At 40.7% G+C, this 17,177-nt stretch overlaps 1 protein-coding gene across 5 annotated transcripts in view; it reads right to left on the reverse strand.

The window, feature by feature from the left end:
* Positions 1-17,177, reverse strand: part of LOC128657258 (gastrula zinc finger protein XlCGF26.1-like) — a 438,901-nt gene that overhangs the window by 110,560 nt on the left and 311,164 nt on the right. For 3 of the 5 annotated variants that reach the window (XM_053711534.1, XM_053711533.1, XM_053711532.1), the window contains 3 exons: positions 15,477-15,590; positions 3,012-3,101; positions 2,829-2,936 (listed from right to left, as the gene is read on the reverse strand). In XM_053711534.1, coding sequence (XP_053567509.1) covers positions 2,829-2,936; positions 3,012-3,101; positions 15,477-15,590 — 312 coding nt within the window. The remainder of the gene's footprint in view (positions 1-2,828; positions 2,937-3,011; positions 3,102-15,476; positions 15,591-17,177) is intronic. The other 2 variants (XM_053711531.1, XM_053711530.1) reach the window with 1 other exon arrangement.

A 17,177-nucleotide genomic window follows, 5' to 3' on the forward strand; every position in this document is an offset into this window, starting at 1 on the left:
TTTAAAACAGTCTCAGTATCAGAATCCTCCATAACTGGATAGAGGACATGCAAATATGGACTAAAGAAGTAAAGCAAAAACGGCACCTGACACCCACAATGGCTGGGGCACTCACCACCTCATATGACCAGACCCCTGCAGACTAGAATTTCTTCTTCGCCACACGGTCGGGAATGCGGAAATGGAAGACGGAACTTAACCACGCCCGACCACAAGGTGAACGTACAGTTCCACCATAAGGTTGCGTCACTTCCAAAGGCCTCAATGTTTCAAACCAGGAGCCCAGTAAACGCCACACATAAGCAGGTTGAATCACAAACACGATTATAAACCCTCCTGTTCAATAACCCCCCTCAGGAGATCTTAACCCTTGATTCCAAGATACTAAAGGAGACTCACTGAGACCCTTATGATAAGTTAGACCCGCAAGGTGGTAGCCTCTCGGGAAAACAATTGTATTACAGTACATTCATGAAGAAAGTAAAATGTAATGATCTTACCGGAATCTACGCCGTGGAACAAGAACACGGCCCTTCAAGTATGACAGATGGTAGCATCGCCTCCGCCATGGACTTGAGAGAAAAAAGCAGGCAGTGGAACAAAGTCTGACAACGCCGATTGCTTGAGGAGCTGTTAACATGAGTTGGGATGGTTTCGCAGAAAGACTCTCCTTGCATCTCCGGACTCTAACTTTCATCCAAGCCCTAACTGAGAGACTGACAGGATTACTTAAAACTCCTCTCCCATGCCGAAGAGTACTACCCTCCATAAGAGACTAAATAAATTCTGAAACTTCTCTGCCAACCTCCTGGGACAAAAGGCAAAGAATGACTGGGGGATGAGGGGAGTGGGAGGAGTATTTAAGCTTTTGGTTGGGGTGTCTTTGCCTCCTCCTGGTGGCCAGGTTCTTATTTCCCAAAAGTAATGAATGCAGCTGTGGACTCTTTCCATTTAAGAAGAAAAAAATATTACACTCTGCTTTAGGTTTGTAACATACACATAAGAATGCCCCAAATGAGAAGGACATGTAATCACCTAGGTTAGAGATATTGTCACACCTGGAATCAGAAAAAAAGTTTCCTTTGGCATAGCTTGAGATGTTGTTTAATACTACACCCCATACTTCCGCTATTAAGAGCGTATACATCTTCAACAAACATGTGAAAACTAAAATATACACATATAAGATTGAACCAAAGTCTCAGTGAAAATAAAGCCCCAAATGAAATGAAAGACGACAAGATACAATAAATAGAACGAGTGGATCAAGGAGCAAGATAACATATTACTCAAAATCTAAGGAAACTCATGCGAAAAAAAACTCCATACCCTCTCTGCTCCCTAATCTAGGTATAGCTATACAATGCTTAACCTGGTAACCAAAGAATCCTCCACATCGCTTCAAAGTGGAGCAAAACTTACCCCCCTCAAAAGAAGTTGCTGCACATACGCTGCAATGACACACAGCAGGAGACGCCATGACTGAAGTAAAAAGTGCGCCTAACAATGTCCCGCTGTGGGAAGGAGGTTAACCCGACTAACCCTGCAGGACAGTTAAGTGCCCGACGTCCTGATGATCCATGACCTGACAGGATCAGTCACCAAAACTAGCTCCAAAAGTAAGCAGAGTGCCATTAGGGAACGGGTTACACTGTAAAAATCTTGCATTACATATCTCAAACGTGTTACAGCGCAATTAGACCTGATGACATAACATCTGCATTGGCTAATAAGCCCTATAAATAAATTAAGAGGAGCGTGATGATGCAGCCTGTCCCAGCCCCTATAATAAATAACTCTTGTGTTCAAATTCCCACTCAGGAGCATAAGCCGCTAGAAGCCGGCTATAAAAATTTCAGGATCGATCGCTAACGGCCCCAGTCACTAAATAATATGAGAGTGCAAGATTGGATAAGCTGCTAAGAACTGTGCAGCCTTAAACTTGTTAGGCTCCATCTCCTAAAAAAGTTGCCTGACAAGTGCGCTGAAAAACCCGGCCTGCGGCGGGAAGACAATTGTTTATCCCCACCGCGGCTGAGAGATACGTTACGAAAGGGGTGCTCCATAAGAGTGCCATTAGGGATCACTCAAGTTTATGAAGTCTATAAAACACAAGATAAGCAAAACTGCTGCGGTTCCAAACAATGGTATGAAACTATATGCTGTATGCAACAATTGTTAAAAATGTGTCAAAAGCATAAAAGTATATAAGTATATTCAGGGCTTTTTTGTGGGGTACTCACCGGTACTGAGAACCCCCACCTCTGCCAACTCATAAGTTAATATTTGTAATAACCATGTAAATACTCTAGTTTTCACAACAGGGGGCTGCAAAATACATCAAACATTGTAAATAATCTTGTCCCTTTGTTTTTCTCAAAGTTACTGAGCAGAATATATCAATTACAAATTAGTGAGTACCGGCACTTTTTTTTTTTTGGAGTACCGGCACCGTTTATTTTACATAAAAAAAGCCCTGGGTATATTTATTCTTTCAGCAAAGGGAAAATGAAAAAACATAAAGTCAATAAATGTCTTAGCCCCAGAACAGTCACACCTGTGTGTAGATAAAGTCATTAGATCTTGTGTAAGGATATCCCTAAAATGTGATGTGTCCTGCACCCCTCAGACATGTCACACACGTACACTCACTTGTGCCCTGCAACCCTCAGACATATCATACACACACACTCACTTGGTCCATGCACCCCTCAGACATATCATACACACACTCACTTGGTCCATGCACCCCTCAGATACCTCATACACACACACACACACTCACTTATGCCCTGCACCCCTCAGAAATATCACACATGTGCACTCACCTGTACTAATATTGTCACCGATTTCCTGCTTCACAGCTTCCAGCTCACTCTTTACATACAGAACATTTGTTTGTTCAGCATTAATTGTGACTTCAGTCTTAACATCACCTGCATAAATCATAAATATGGTCACATTTTAGCACTGCACAAGGAAGTTGTAATATTAGACACACATACACTCACCTGTACTAATATTGTAACGGATTTCCTGCTTCAGAGCTTCCAGGTCATTAGTCTGTTCAGTATTACGAGTGACTTCAGTCTTAACATCACCTGCATAGATTGTATAAATATGATCACAGTTTAGCTTTTTGGCACTACACAAGGAAGTTGTAATATTAGACTGCCCCACACATACACTCACCTGTGCCCTGCATCCATCAGACACATCACACACGTACACTCACCTGTGCCCTGTATCCCTCAGACACATCACACACGTACACTCACCTGTGCCCTGTATCCCTCAGACACATCACACACGTACACTCACCTGTGCCCTGTATCCCTCAGACACATCACACACGTACACTCACCTGTGCCCTGTATCCCTCAGACACATCACACACGTACACTCACCTGTGCCCTGTATCCCTCAGACACATCACACACGTACACTCACCTGTGCCCTGTATCCCTCAGACACATCACACACGTACACTCACCTGTGCCCTGCAACCCAATAGAGATATTAACACCATATCTTAAGATAAAATTGACTAGTAACAGGCTTTCGAGCTTGAATCATGGTCACAATGACCGAGTCAGAAAAACCCTGCTTGGATAAAAATGTGTTCAATCTCCAAGCAGTCAGCTTCAGATAAACCAGATTTGAGTGAAGAAGGAGCCTTGAATTAGAAGGTCCCTTCTCAACGGAAGCCCCCAAGGTGGCAGAGATGACATGTCCACCAGATCTGCATACCAAATTCCACAAGGCGAAGTCAGTGCTATGAGGATCACCGAAGTTCTCTCCTGCTTGAGTCGAGCAATGGCCCGAAAAAGAAAAGCAAACGGAGGAAAAGCTGGAGAAAACATCCGGATGGAGTTCCCCCTCCCTAGATGAAAGGACTGCCTGCTCAGGAAATCCACCTCTCAAATGTTCCACCTCCGGGATGTGGCTTGCCAACAGGTCATCGGTAAGGAACTCCCCTGATGATTGATGTAAGCCCCTGACGACATGTAGATCGACTGGAACCAGATAAACTGGGCCAAGCTTAACTGAGGCCAGGCCAAAAGCACATTGTAGATCACTCTCAGTTCCAGAATGTGTATAGGAAATACAGACTCTAAGTCCAAACCCTCTAAACCCTTAGGGAGCTCCAGACCGCTTCTCTAGAAGGCAGGCGTCTGTTGCCACAATCACCCAAGATGGAGACAAGTATCGATAATCTTTGAATTCCTGACTGTTGTCAGAAAAATCTTCATTGAAATGGAATCTATTATGGTTCCCAAGAAAGTTACCCCGGTGCTTGGGACTAAGGAACTCTTTTCCAAATTTACCTTCCACCCGTGAGATTGCAGGAAGGATAACACTATGTCCGTGTGAAATCTTGTTTTCTGTAAGGATGGCGCCTGGACTAGGATGACGTCCAGATAGGGCGCCACTGCAATGCTTCGTAACCAAAGCACCGTCAACAGCAATCCCAGAGCCTTTGTGACAACTCTAAGAGCTGTAGCACTTGAGACAATTCTAGTGAATAATACATGAAGGAACGCGTCCTTTAATTTCATTCATAAATTGATCCTCTTGGATCAAGGAAAGAATGGAACAAATAGTTTCCATCTTGAAGGACGGTATACTAAGAAATTTGTTTAGACTCCTGAGATCTAAAAAGTGGTCTGAAGGTTCCCTCTTTTTTGGGAACCGCACACCGATTGGGATTAAAACCCCAGACCCTGAAACCTTTATAGGAACTGGAACAATCACTCCCAGATCTAAGAGGTCTCCAACGCAGTGTAAGAACGCCTCTCCACTTGACTGATCTGCAGATAATCTTGAAAAAACAGAAACCTGCCTCTGGGAGGAAAACTTTTTAACTATAATTTGTATCCCTGGGACACTATATAGAAAGGAAAATCCACACCCTACAAGATCCAGTCCCGGATTGGAGACATTTCCTTCATGCTGTGTTTGATTCAACAGCAGGCTACTTGGATTTTTATTTTTTTTATATTTTGAAATTCTTTAAATTTCAAAAGAGATTATTTCCGTCAAGCCAGGTCCCAACGAGTTCTTCCTCTTGTAAGGAATCACTAAAAGTTTAGACTTAGAGCATTCATCCGTAAAACAAGGCTCTGTGAGCTGGAACAGAGAAACCTGAAACCTATGCTCCCAGTGTGATAACTTAAAAGGAAGCATTCGAAATAAAGGAATTAGCCAATTCGCTTTTAACCTATCCTGGGCTTTATCCAGGGAAGTTTCTGACTTAGCAGCATCAGGCCAATATGCCGTCACACTTGTGACTGTAGCAAAGTACACAGCTGGTTGCCACTGTAAGCCCTGGTGTGCAACTTTTTTTATTTTTTATTTAACTTTTGTTCATAGGACCTTTGAAAAATCCAACTATCCTCTTAGGATATCGTAGTTCTCTAGCGAAACTGGAAACTACTTTTTCCACCCTAGGGAATATTTGCCGAGACTCCGTAGCCGAGTCGGCTATGGGGAACATGTTTTTAAATATAGGGAATGCTTCTCTTCCATTCCTTATAAAACTTACTGGACGCACTAGGATAGATTACACCAGTAGTGTCGGACTCGCCCAGGGTAGCTAAAACCTCCTAAAGTAACCAATAGAGGTGTTTAAACTAAAAAAAAAAAAATTAAAGAAAAACAACCTCAGGATCAATAAATATAGTATTCATCTGAGTCTGAGAATGCTCTCTCAGATAATCCCGAAGTATCTTCCTCTTTCAATTAACAGGAAAGAACCATTCGGAAAATGCACTACTGAATCAATCACCCTAAATGATAGAAAATAATTCCTCTAGAAATGATTTTCTACCATGTGGGAAAAACATAGAATGCATGAAATGCAGAGTAACTCCGGGTGGCGTGTGAGAGGAAACGCAGGACACTGCATGAGGGCCCTAAAAATTTTGTGAGACACTATAGGAGAAAATTGTGGTATAGATTGACCATTGTCAACAGAAAAAGAGAGAAATTTTTTAATAAAAATAAGCACATTAAAAAACGTTACTGTCTCTTTAAATTTAAAAACTAACTATTTTTTGTGTGTGCTCTTGTTCCATCCCATCACAAAGGATGAATCAAACAAATAAACAGTTGAAATTATTTTAATAAAAATTAAGATAAAAAACGTTACCGTCTCTTTAAATTTTAAAAGTAATTTCTTATTTTTGAGCACAGAAAAAAGCAAATTAACATGTCAACATTGCTGTCAATAAACATTGTCATGACATTAAGGAAACAATGTCTTGTGCCGCAATTCCAGATGGTAAATAGCAAGGAACCGCAGGGCACTGCATGTGAGGAGAAAACATTAATGCACACTTGTTTGTTAAAAAGGCAGTGGGTCCTGATAATATTCATCCAAGGGTTTTAAAAGAACTTCGATCAGTGCTAACTGTCCCATTAACTGATCTGTTTAATCAGTCACTATTAACAGGAGCTGTCCCAGATGATTGGAGAATAGCAAATGTAATACCTCTTCATAAAAAGGGCAGTCCGGCAACTACAGGCCAGTTAGTTTAACTGCAGTAGTAGGGAAATTAATGGAAAGCCTCTTAAAAGAAAGAATTATGACTTACATAAAGACAAACAATTTAGAGGACCAAAATCAGCATGGTCTTACTTCAGGGAGATTGTGTCAGACTAATCTAATTGACTTATTTGATTATGTAACAAAAGTATTAGACAAGGGTGGAGCAGTTGATGTAGCATATCTAGATTTCAGCAAAGCATTTGACACCATCCCACACAATAAACTATTTCCTTGGTCTAGATTCAAAAATTGTGAACTGGGTGGAATGCTGGCTTAAGGACAGAAAACAAAGTGTCTTGGTAAATGGAGTTCATTCAGCAGAGGGGGCTGTTACTAGTGGTGTTCCTCAGGGGTCAGTTCTGGGGCCTGTTTTGTTTAACATACTTATCTGCGATATCAGCAAAGGGCTACAGGGGAAAGTATGTCTCTTTGCAGATGATACAAAAATTTGTAACAGAGTGGATGTTCCAGGGGGGGGTAGACAAAATGAGAAGTGATATACAACAATTGGAGGATTGGACAAACGACTGGGATCTAAAGTTTAACACAGCAAAGTGTAAAATAATGCATTTAGGGAAGAAAAATCCAAATGTTAATTACAGACTCAATGACACTTTACTGACTGTTACAGATGAGGAACAGGACTTGGGAATTATTATTTCAGATGATTTAAAACTTAGTAAACAATGTAGTAATGCAGCGAGTAAGGCTAGCAGAATGCTTGGATGTATTGGTAGAGGTATTTGCAGCAGAAATAGTAAGGTTCTTATGCCACTTTATAGATCATTAGTTAGGCCTCATCTTGAGTATTGTGTGCAGTTCTGGAGGCCATATCTTCAGAAGGATATTAACAAACTTGAATCTGTGCAAAGGAGGGCTACCAAAATGGTACATGGTCTACAAAATAAAACTTACCAGGATAGGCTCAATGAGCTAAATATGTCTAGCTTAGAGGAGAGAAGGGAAAGAGGTGATATTATAGCAACTTTCAAGTACATTAAAAGGTTTAGTAAAACTGAGGCTGTGGGTATTTTACATAAAATGGAAAATTCAAGAACAAGGGGTCATGAGCTCAAGCTAAAGGGTAGTAGATTCAGGAGTAATTTGAGGAAGCACTTCTTTACAGAAAGAGTGATTGATTTATGGAATAAACTTCCTCAAGAGGTAGTAGCAACAAACACGGTGGGAGACTTTAAAAATGCATGGGACAAGCATAAGGCTATCCTACGAACTAGATAAGTTTATACTGTTAGGTAAGGTCGGGCAGACTTGCTGGGCCTATGGCTCTTATCTGCTGTCAATATCTATGTTTCTATCACCCTGCCTCACATATAGCAGAATAATGGAATAAAAGGTACTTAACCAATTGCAAAAAGAATCAGTATATGGCAAGTGGTACTGTCCCTTTAAATGTTAAAAAGAAACGCATCTTTATTATTATTAAGTCAAACAGTGAAGATGCATGAATAACTTTCCATCTATACCCTCAGTTTGACCCAGCCATACCATATAAAAAACGTTACTGTTTCTTTAAATTAAAAAAGTAACTCTTTATCTTTGAGTGTGGTCTTGTTCTATCCTAAGCTTCACAAAGGATAAATTAAACAAATAAACATCTTAAATTCTTTTAATAAAGATACCATATTTTAAACTGTAACGTTTTATTCCTGTGCGCAAAAAAAAATGAGCCAGATTAGCACGCAAATAAGCATTTACTTACACCTCAGATATAGCATGCTGAGGTGCTCATCCACCAGTACCCACTACTAAAAAGTCATACAACTCAGTGACACTTAGAACTCCTATGCAAATCTGGAACGCAGCTGTAGCGCTATCCGGAACTAAATGATAGCAATGAGTACTGTGCCTAGTAAGGAAAAACATAACAAATTGTGACCCAATCACAAAAAGAAGGGGGGGACGAGAAACGCGTTGCAACTATTGGGGTAATATTGTGAACCCCTCCAATCCACTTAGCGCAACAAACCTATGTGTTGTTTTTTTTAACCTGTTTTTTTAACCTGTTTTTATTAAACAATCATTATTTTTACTTATTGAGTGGATTCTTCGACCTACCTTTTTCCTTAATTGCACATAACTGCTCCTGATATTTTATGCAACTCTGTTTGGATCATCTTGTCCACTGCTTTATAACAGTACCTGTTGTCTGGGTGAGCTGCTACACCTGTTTAATTCTGCAGCCTGCTTCTACAAGCACATTGGTGCGCTTTGAGAATATGTGAGTACCCACCTACATAATTGAACAAATATCGTTGGTTGTACCTCTAACAGTCTGCACATGTAGTGTTTTTTTCCTATTACATTCCCAGCATCACAGAATTGAGAACGCCATTGCACGGGTGAGCTGCTACACCCCCATAAATCTGCACCCGGCCTCTACCAGCACATAAGTGTGCTCCTGAAGTGTGTGAGTACCCATTTGGCTAAATCTGTTATCCTGTGTTTATTTACGATACCACACATGAGGCGCCCCTCTGTTTCTCATTTTTTATAGTAAGGAAAAACAACACTTCCTCTTTCCTTCCGATGAACGGAATAAATGGACCAAGAGCCGTCTAAGTCGGCTCAAACCTAGCTCCGCCCCTCGTGGGCATGATAACCCATAACTCTGATTTCCTATTGTTTAATGGAGCCCAGAGATCGGAAAATTGCGCCATACATAACCCCGCCCGTCGTGGGCGTTGCCACACACAACCTCCCGGTCGCCATTAGTGTTTTTAGATGTAGGCCACAGTACACCAAGCATCACCCCTCCTGAGCCTGTTCATATTTTTTCCAGCTCGGTGAAAGGGAATAAATACTCTTGATATAACAAGCCCATCTTCTATTCTCTCTCAGCCCCAGTGCCTGATAGAAATAAGCTGTCACAGGATCCCCTTTCATACATACATAGGAGATATGTATCCCAGTAAAGTGCGTCACTTCTTCTGTCCTGAATTTTTTCTTTACCTCAGACCCAGAATAAAAGTCAGCACTTACCTTTAAAATCTGCCGACAACAGGGCAGCTCAGCAGGTTTAGGAGGTCCTCTCCCTCCCATAGCCCTGTGGATAAAGATAAAGCCTGAGTTAAGTTTGCTTAGGCCATCAGGATAAGGGCAGCATCAATGTATGGGAGGCACAGTGAGAATTATGTCCCACAAGTTCCCATTGCTTTAAAGCCACCAAAAGCTCTACTGTAGAGACTGATATGGACTACGGCTACACCCTAGAACAAAAGCAGCACACTCTGGCACTACTTTAAAAATAATAAACTCTTGATTGAAGAATCTATACTAACACCTCACTTTACCTCTTCCTATCACTAACGTAGGCAAAGAGAATGACTGGGGTGGGAGGGAAGGGAGGAGCTATTTAACAGCTCTGCTGTGGTGCTCTTTGCCTCCTCCTGCTGACCAGGAGGTGAATATCCCACAAGTAAGGATGAAATCCGTGGACTCATCGTGTCTTTAAAAAGAAATTAAGGGTTTCATGTCCCTTTAACGAGGCTAATATTTATTTAGCGAATCCTATACTTTAAATTGATAGCGCAGGATTTGCTACTATTACTCATATTACATTGGCGACATAAGTGTAACACTCGAGCACATTACAAAATAACACTGGAAACTTAGGCCTAGATTACAAGTTTTGCGCTAGAGGCTGTGCGGTGCTAACGAGCAGTTTTCACTCACCGCTCACTTACATGCAGCACTGGTATTACGAGTTTTCAGAAACCCGTCGTTAAAAGACAAGAAGTGAGCGTTGAGCAAAATTTTGCTCATTACCAAACTCCAATACCAGCGCTGCTTAAGTCAGCGGTGAGCTGGTCGTACATGCTCGTGCACGATTTCCCCATAGGAATCAACGGTGAGAGCCGGCTGAGAAAAAGTCTAACACCTGCAAAAAAGCAGCGTAAAATTCCTTAACGCAGCCCCATTGATTCCTATGGGGAAATAAAAGTTATGTCTACAACCAACGCCCTAACATGAACCCCGAGTCTAAACACCCCTAATCTTACACTTATTAACCCCTAATCTGCCACATCGACATCGCCAACATATTATTAACCCCTAATCTGCCGCTCCGGACACCGCCGCCATCTACATTATATTTACTAACCCCTAATCTGCCGCCCCCAACGTCGCCGCCACTATATTAAAGTTATTAACCCCTAAACCCAAGTCTAACCCTAACCCTTACACCCCCTAACTTAAATATAATTACAATAAATCTAAATAAATATTACTATCATTAACTAAATTATTCCTATTTAAAACTAAATAAATACTTACCTGTAAAATAAACCCTAAGCTAGCTAAAATATAACTAATAGTTACATTGTATCTAGCTTATGGTTTATTTTTATTTTACAGGCAAGTTTGTATTTATTTTAACTAGGTAGAATAGTTATTAAATAGTTATTAACTATTTACTAACTACCTAGCTAAAATAAATACAAAAGTACATGTAAAATAAAACCTAACCTAAGTTACAATAACACCTAACACTACGTTATAATTAAAGTACCAGTAAATACAGTAGATTTGCATAACCAACAAATTCCTGATAAAAAGACAATACAATAGCACTTAGTCTGAACTTCAAATGAGTAGTAGATTTTTTTAAAATAAATTGCAAAGTTAATGTCTATTTCCACTCCCCCTGTACCATGTGACAGCCATCAGCCAATCACAAATGCATATACGTATATGCTGTGAATTCTTGCACATGCTCAGTAGGAGCTGGTGACTCAAAAAGTGTAAATATAAAAAGACTGTGCACATTTTGTTAATGGAAGTAAATTGGAAAGTTGTTTAAAATTGCTGCTCTCTCTGAATCGTGAAGTTTAATTTTGACTTGAGTGTCCCCTTAAATACATTAACTAAATTAAATACAATTACCTAAATTAAATTAACTAAAGTACAAAAAAAACGCTACATTACAGAAAATAATAAACAAATTACAGATATTTAAACTAATTACACCTAATCTAATAGCCCTATTAAAATAAAAAAAGCCCCCCCCCCCCAAAAAAAAAAAAAAAAAAAAAACCTAGCCTAAACTAAACTACTAATAGCCCTTAAAAGGGCCTTTTGTGGGGCATTGCCCCAAAGTAATCAACTCTTTTACCTGTAAAAAATAAATACAAACAACCCCCCCAACAGTAAAACCCACCACCCACACAACCAACCCCCCAAATAAAATACTATCTAAAAAAAACCAAGCTCCCCATTGCCCTGAAAAGGGCATTTGGATGGGCATTGCCCTTAAAAGGGCAGTTAGCTCTTTTGCCGCCAAAACCCTAACCTAAAAATAAAACCCACCCAAAAAACCGTTAAAAAAACCTAACACTAACCCCCTGAAGATCGACTTACCGGGAGAAGTCTTCATCCAAGCCGGGCCAAAGTCCTCAACGAAGCCAGGAGAAGTCTTCATCCAAGCCAGGCGAAGTGGTCCTCCAGACGGGCAAAAGTCTTCATCCAGACGGCATCTTCTATCTTCATCCATCAGGCACGGAGCAGGTCCATCTTCAAAACATCCGACGCGGAGCATCCTCTTCATCCGACGACTAAAGCTGAATGAAGGTACCTTTAAGTGACGTCATCCAAGATGGCGTCCCTTAGATTCCGATTGGCTGATAGAATTCTATCAGCCAATTGGAATTAAGGTAGAAAAAATCCTATTGGCTGATGCAATCAGCCAATAGGATTGAAGTTCAATCCTATTGGCTGATCCAATCAGCCAATAGGATTGAGCTCACATTCTATTGGATGTTTCGATCAGCCAATAGAATGCAAGCTCAATCCTATTGACTGATTGCATCAACCAATAGGATTTTTTCTACCTTAATTCCAATTGGCTGATAGAATTCTATCAGCCAATCGGAATCTAAGGGACGCCATCTTGGATGACGTCACTTAAAGGTACCTTCATTCAGCTTTAGTCGTCGGATGAAGAGGATGCTCCGTGTCGGATGTCTTGAAGATGGACCTCCTCCGCTCCTGATGAATGAAGATAGAAGATTCCGTCTGGATGAAGACTTCTGCCCGTCTGGAGGACCACTTCGCCCGACTTGGATGAAGACTTCTCCCAGTAAGTGGATCGTCAGGGGGTTAGTGTTAGGTTTTTTTTAAGGGTGTTTTGGTGGGTTTTATTTTTAGGTTATGGTTTGGGTGGCAAGAGAGAGAACCTTTCAGGGCAAATGGGAACTTAGGTTTTTTTAGATAGTATTTTATTTGGGGGTTGGTTGTGTGGGTGGTGGGTCGTTTGTATTTTTTTTTTACAGGTAAAAGAGCTGGTTACTTTGGGGCAATGCCCGCAAAAGGCCCTTTTAAGGGCTATTGGTAGTTAAGTTTAGGCTAGGGTTTTTTTTTTATTTTGGGGGGGCTTTTTTATTTTAATAGGGCTATTAGATTAGGTGTAATTAGTTTAAATATCTGTAATTTGTTTATTATTTTCTGTAATTTAGTGGGGTTTTTTTTTGTACTTTAGTTAATATAATTAAGGGAATTGTATTTAATTTAGTTAATTTCTTTAATTATAGTGTAGTGTTAGGTGTTAGTGTAACTTAGGTTAGGTTTTATTTTACATGTAAATTTGTCTTTTATTTACCTAGGTAGTTATTAAATAGTTAATAACTATTTAATAACTATTCTACCTAGTTAAAATAAATATAAACTTGCCTGTAAAATAAAAATAAACCCTAAGCTAGCTACAATGTAACTATTAGTTATATTGTAGCTAGCTTACGGTTTATTTAATGGGTAAGTATTTAGTTTGAAATAGGAATACAGGTAGCCCTCAGTTTACGCCGGGGTTAGGTTCCAGAAGGAATGGTTGTAAATCGAAACCGTTGTAAACTGAAACCCAGTTTATAATGTAAGTCAATGGGAAGTGAGGGAGTTAGTGAGGACAATTTTAAGAGGGGCCTGGAACCTAACACCCAATACATTATTTTTAAAGCTTTGAAATGAAGACTTTAAATGCTAAACAGCATTAGACACAGAATATATAATTAAACTAAGTTAAAGGGACAGTCTAGGCCAAAATAAACCTTTCATGATTCAGATAGGGCATGTCATTTTAAACAATTTTCCAATTTACTTTTATCACCAATTTTGCTTTGTTCTCTTGGTATTCTTAGTTGAAAGCATAACCTAGGAGGTTCATATGCTAATTTCTTAGACCTTGAAGCCCACCTCTTTCAGATTGCATTTTAACAGTTTTTCACCACTAGAGGGTGTTAGTTCACGTATTTCATATAGATAACACTGTGCTCGTGCACGAGAAGTTATCTGGGAGCAGGCACTGATTGGCTAGACTGCAAGTCTGTCAAAAGAACTGAAAAAAGGGGCAGTTTGCAGAGGCTTAGATACAAGATAATCACAGAGGTTAAAAGTATATTATTATAACTTTGTTAGTTATGCAAAACTGGGAAATGGGTAATACAGGGATTATCTATCTTTTAAGACAATAAAAATTCTGGTGTAGACTGTCCCTTTAAATGAACAAAAACATTTGCTAAAACAGCATTATAAACCTAATTAAAAAAAATCATACAACACAGACTTTACTTGCATTTTTTTTGCAAACCGTTCTTTCTATGCATTCCAATCTGGACTGATTTACAGACAGGAAGATCTTGTTCCTTTGAAAACTGCTCGATAGCTCAGGTCTAGCTGGCTACACTGATTAATTTCAGCTTGCTTGTTTGCTTAGCTTGCATATCTTTGCTGCAACACAAGCGGACAGCTCCACCTACTGGCTATTTTAATCAATGCACTACTTCACAATGCTTTTCAATAGCAGTCACATGACTGGAAAAAAAGGTTGTTATTCTGAAATGGCGCAAATTGAACCGTTGTAAACCGAGGGCCACCTGTAATTCAGTTAATGATAGTAATATTTATTTACATTTATTGTAATTATATTTAAGTTAGGGGGGTCTTAGGGTTAGGGTTAGACTTAGGTTTAGGGGTTAATAACTTTAATATAGTGGTGGCAACATTGGGTGCGGCAGATTAGGGGTTAATAAATGTAGGTAGGTTGCGGCGACATTGGGGTGGCAGATTAGGGGTTAATAAATAGTATGTAAGTGTCGGCGATGTTGGGTCAACAGATTAGGGGTTAATACATATAATGTAGGTGGCGGCTGTGTCCGGAGCTGCAGATTAGGGGTTAAAATTTTTATTATAGGGTTTGCGATGCGGGAGGGCCTCGGTTTAGGGGTTAATAGGTAGTTTATGGGTGTTAGTGTACTTTTTTAGCACTTTAGTTATGAGTTTTATGGTACGGCGTTGTACCATAAAACTCATAACTACTGACTACCGCTCACTTTTTGGCCTCACAGGACAGACTCGTAATACCAGTGCTATGGAAGTCCCATAGAAAAATGACTTTACAAAGTTTACGTAAGTCATTTTGCGGTAAGGCCAAAGAAGTGTGTGGTGACCCTAAACCTGCAAGACTCGTAATACCTGCGGGCGTAAAAAAGCAGCGTTAGGACCTCTTAACGCTGCTTTTTTACCCCAACGCACAACTCGTAATCTAGCTGTTAGTGTTTTTGGAGACCTGAAGTAAAATGTAAAAAACAATAAAGAAATTATTTCATGATTCAGATAGAGCGTGTAATTTTATACAACTTTACAATGTACGTCTGTTACCATGAGAATGGTATCTTTTGTTAAAGGAGCAGCTTAACCCCTTAATGATAGACGTACCCTATACGTCCATGGTCGTTCAGGGTTTAAATAGTGCAGCTTCTCCGGCAGTGGTGAAGCTGTGCTAGGACTGCATACCTTACTTTCAGAGATATACAAATATAGCGCAGACCTGCGCTATATCTGGCAGATATTTGGGGGTATGTTAACCACTGCTGATGTACAGGGTACATCGGCGGTTAAGGTGTTAATTACCGCTAATCACCTGTAGCCGTAGTTATAGGAACTTCATCCTCCTCAGTCTTCACGTAATCAAACACATATGGTTCTCCTCTGCACTCAACAGCTGAGCCCTCTGAAGACGTCACATCCATACGGCCTATACAATAAGAATATACATGCATATGTGTAAGTTGAAGTACTGGTGGAATGTATCAATGTATCTCTCATTATATATAAAACTTAAATTATGCTTACTTGATAATTTTCTTTTCTTCTGACGGGAAGAGTCCACAGCTGCATTCAATACTTTTGGGAAATAAGAAACCTGGCCACCAGGAGGAAGCAAAGACACCCCAGCCAAAGGCTTATCCCACAGCCATTCTGCCAAGGGAACAAGGAACAGTAGAAGAAATAGCAGGGTGAAAAAGGTGCCAGAAGAAGAAAAAAAACAATACCACCGCCTCACAGATAAAGCACGGGCGGGGAGGTGTGGACTCTTCCCGTCAGAAGAAAAGAAAATTATCAGGTAAGCATTATTTCAATTTTTCTTCTTAAACGGGAAGAGTCCACAGCTGCATTCATTACTTTTGGGAAAACAATACCCAAGCTAGAGAGGATACTGAATACAAACAAAAGGGTGGGTACAGAAGGCGGCCCCTTCTAAGGGCAGCACAGCCTGAAAAAAAAAACAACACCCAACAAAAAAACTGTAACATTTAGAAACAAGGGGTTAAAAACCTGAAAGGACCCAGTAACTGCCCATTAGTTACCAAAGTGAACAACTCAGCACCCAACGTGGGTGACATGAACCATAAGGAACAGCATCTAGTGCCTAACCAGGACCTGCCTGGCACGAGAACACTCGAAAACTGTCCAGGGTCCAAGGAAAATCGAGGCCCTGAAGGCCGATAAACTATAAACATAACTATGTATTATATAGTACTGTGCATCTTCCTAGGAAGTGCCCATGTGACCACAAAATCGTAAGTATCAGTTCCAGAGAAGACGCGTTCCCAAAATGGAAACTATAACAAACATGAGGTTCGTAAAACAAATTAAACACATCCTAACCGGATTAAATAAAATGAAGGCCGCACCCACGGGTGAACGCCCAAGGAGAATGGGTACGCCAACGGAACCAGCCGATTAGAGGCCCCATTCTCCTAAGCTCAGAACTGGAACAGATACTTAAAAAGAAAAGAAAGATGGAGACGTGAAGGAGATTGGCTTCATCCCCCTACGTCTAACCCAGTTTGCACTCCACACAGAAAACTAGCGATCCTTCGGCCCAGTAGGACCAGAATCCTCCAGCACCACCAAAACATGCCTTAGTAGAACACGAAGGCGTGCTAGTCTATAACAGAAGGCAAAATGTTCCCCCGCCGGATCGATAGACGACCCCGGCCCAGAGGGAGGGACCCCTGAAGCCTCAGAGACCCTATGGCTTCCCCAGAAGGTCGAACTGACTCAGGAAATTTCACGCTCGACGGACCCTGGTTAACAGAACACGGACAGTATCTTAGAAATACTTCTCTTGGGAGATACAAATGCGCTAGCGCCATAGAAATGGCCATGCGGAACTGTGTGGTAACCTCTGGAGGAAACAAGCCACCTTCTGGAGAAGGAGTAACGGCTATAGGGACACCTGCTTGCGTAGCAAAAGAATGCTGGGGCACGCGCCTCACTGGACATGGAATCCTCAGGGGCGGATGGCTCAACACACTCTACGCTCCCTGAATCAGGG

Source organism: Bombina bombina, chromosome 4, assembly GCF_027579735.1.
Source record: "Bombina bombina isolate aBomBom1 chromosome 4, aBomBom1.pri, whole genome shotgun sequence".
Lineage (NCBI taxonomy): Eukaryota > Metazoa > Chordata > Amphibia > Anura > Bombinatoridae > Bombina > Bombina bombina.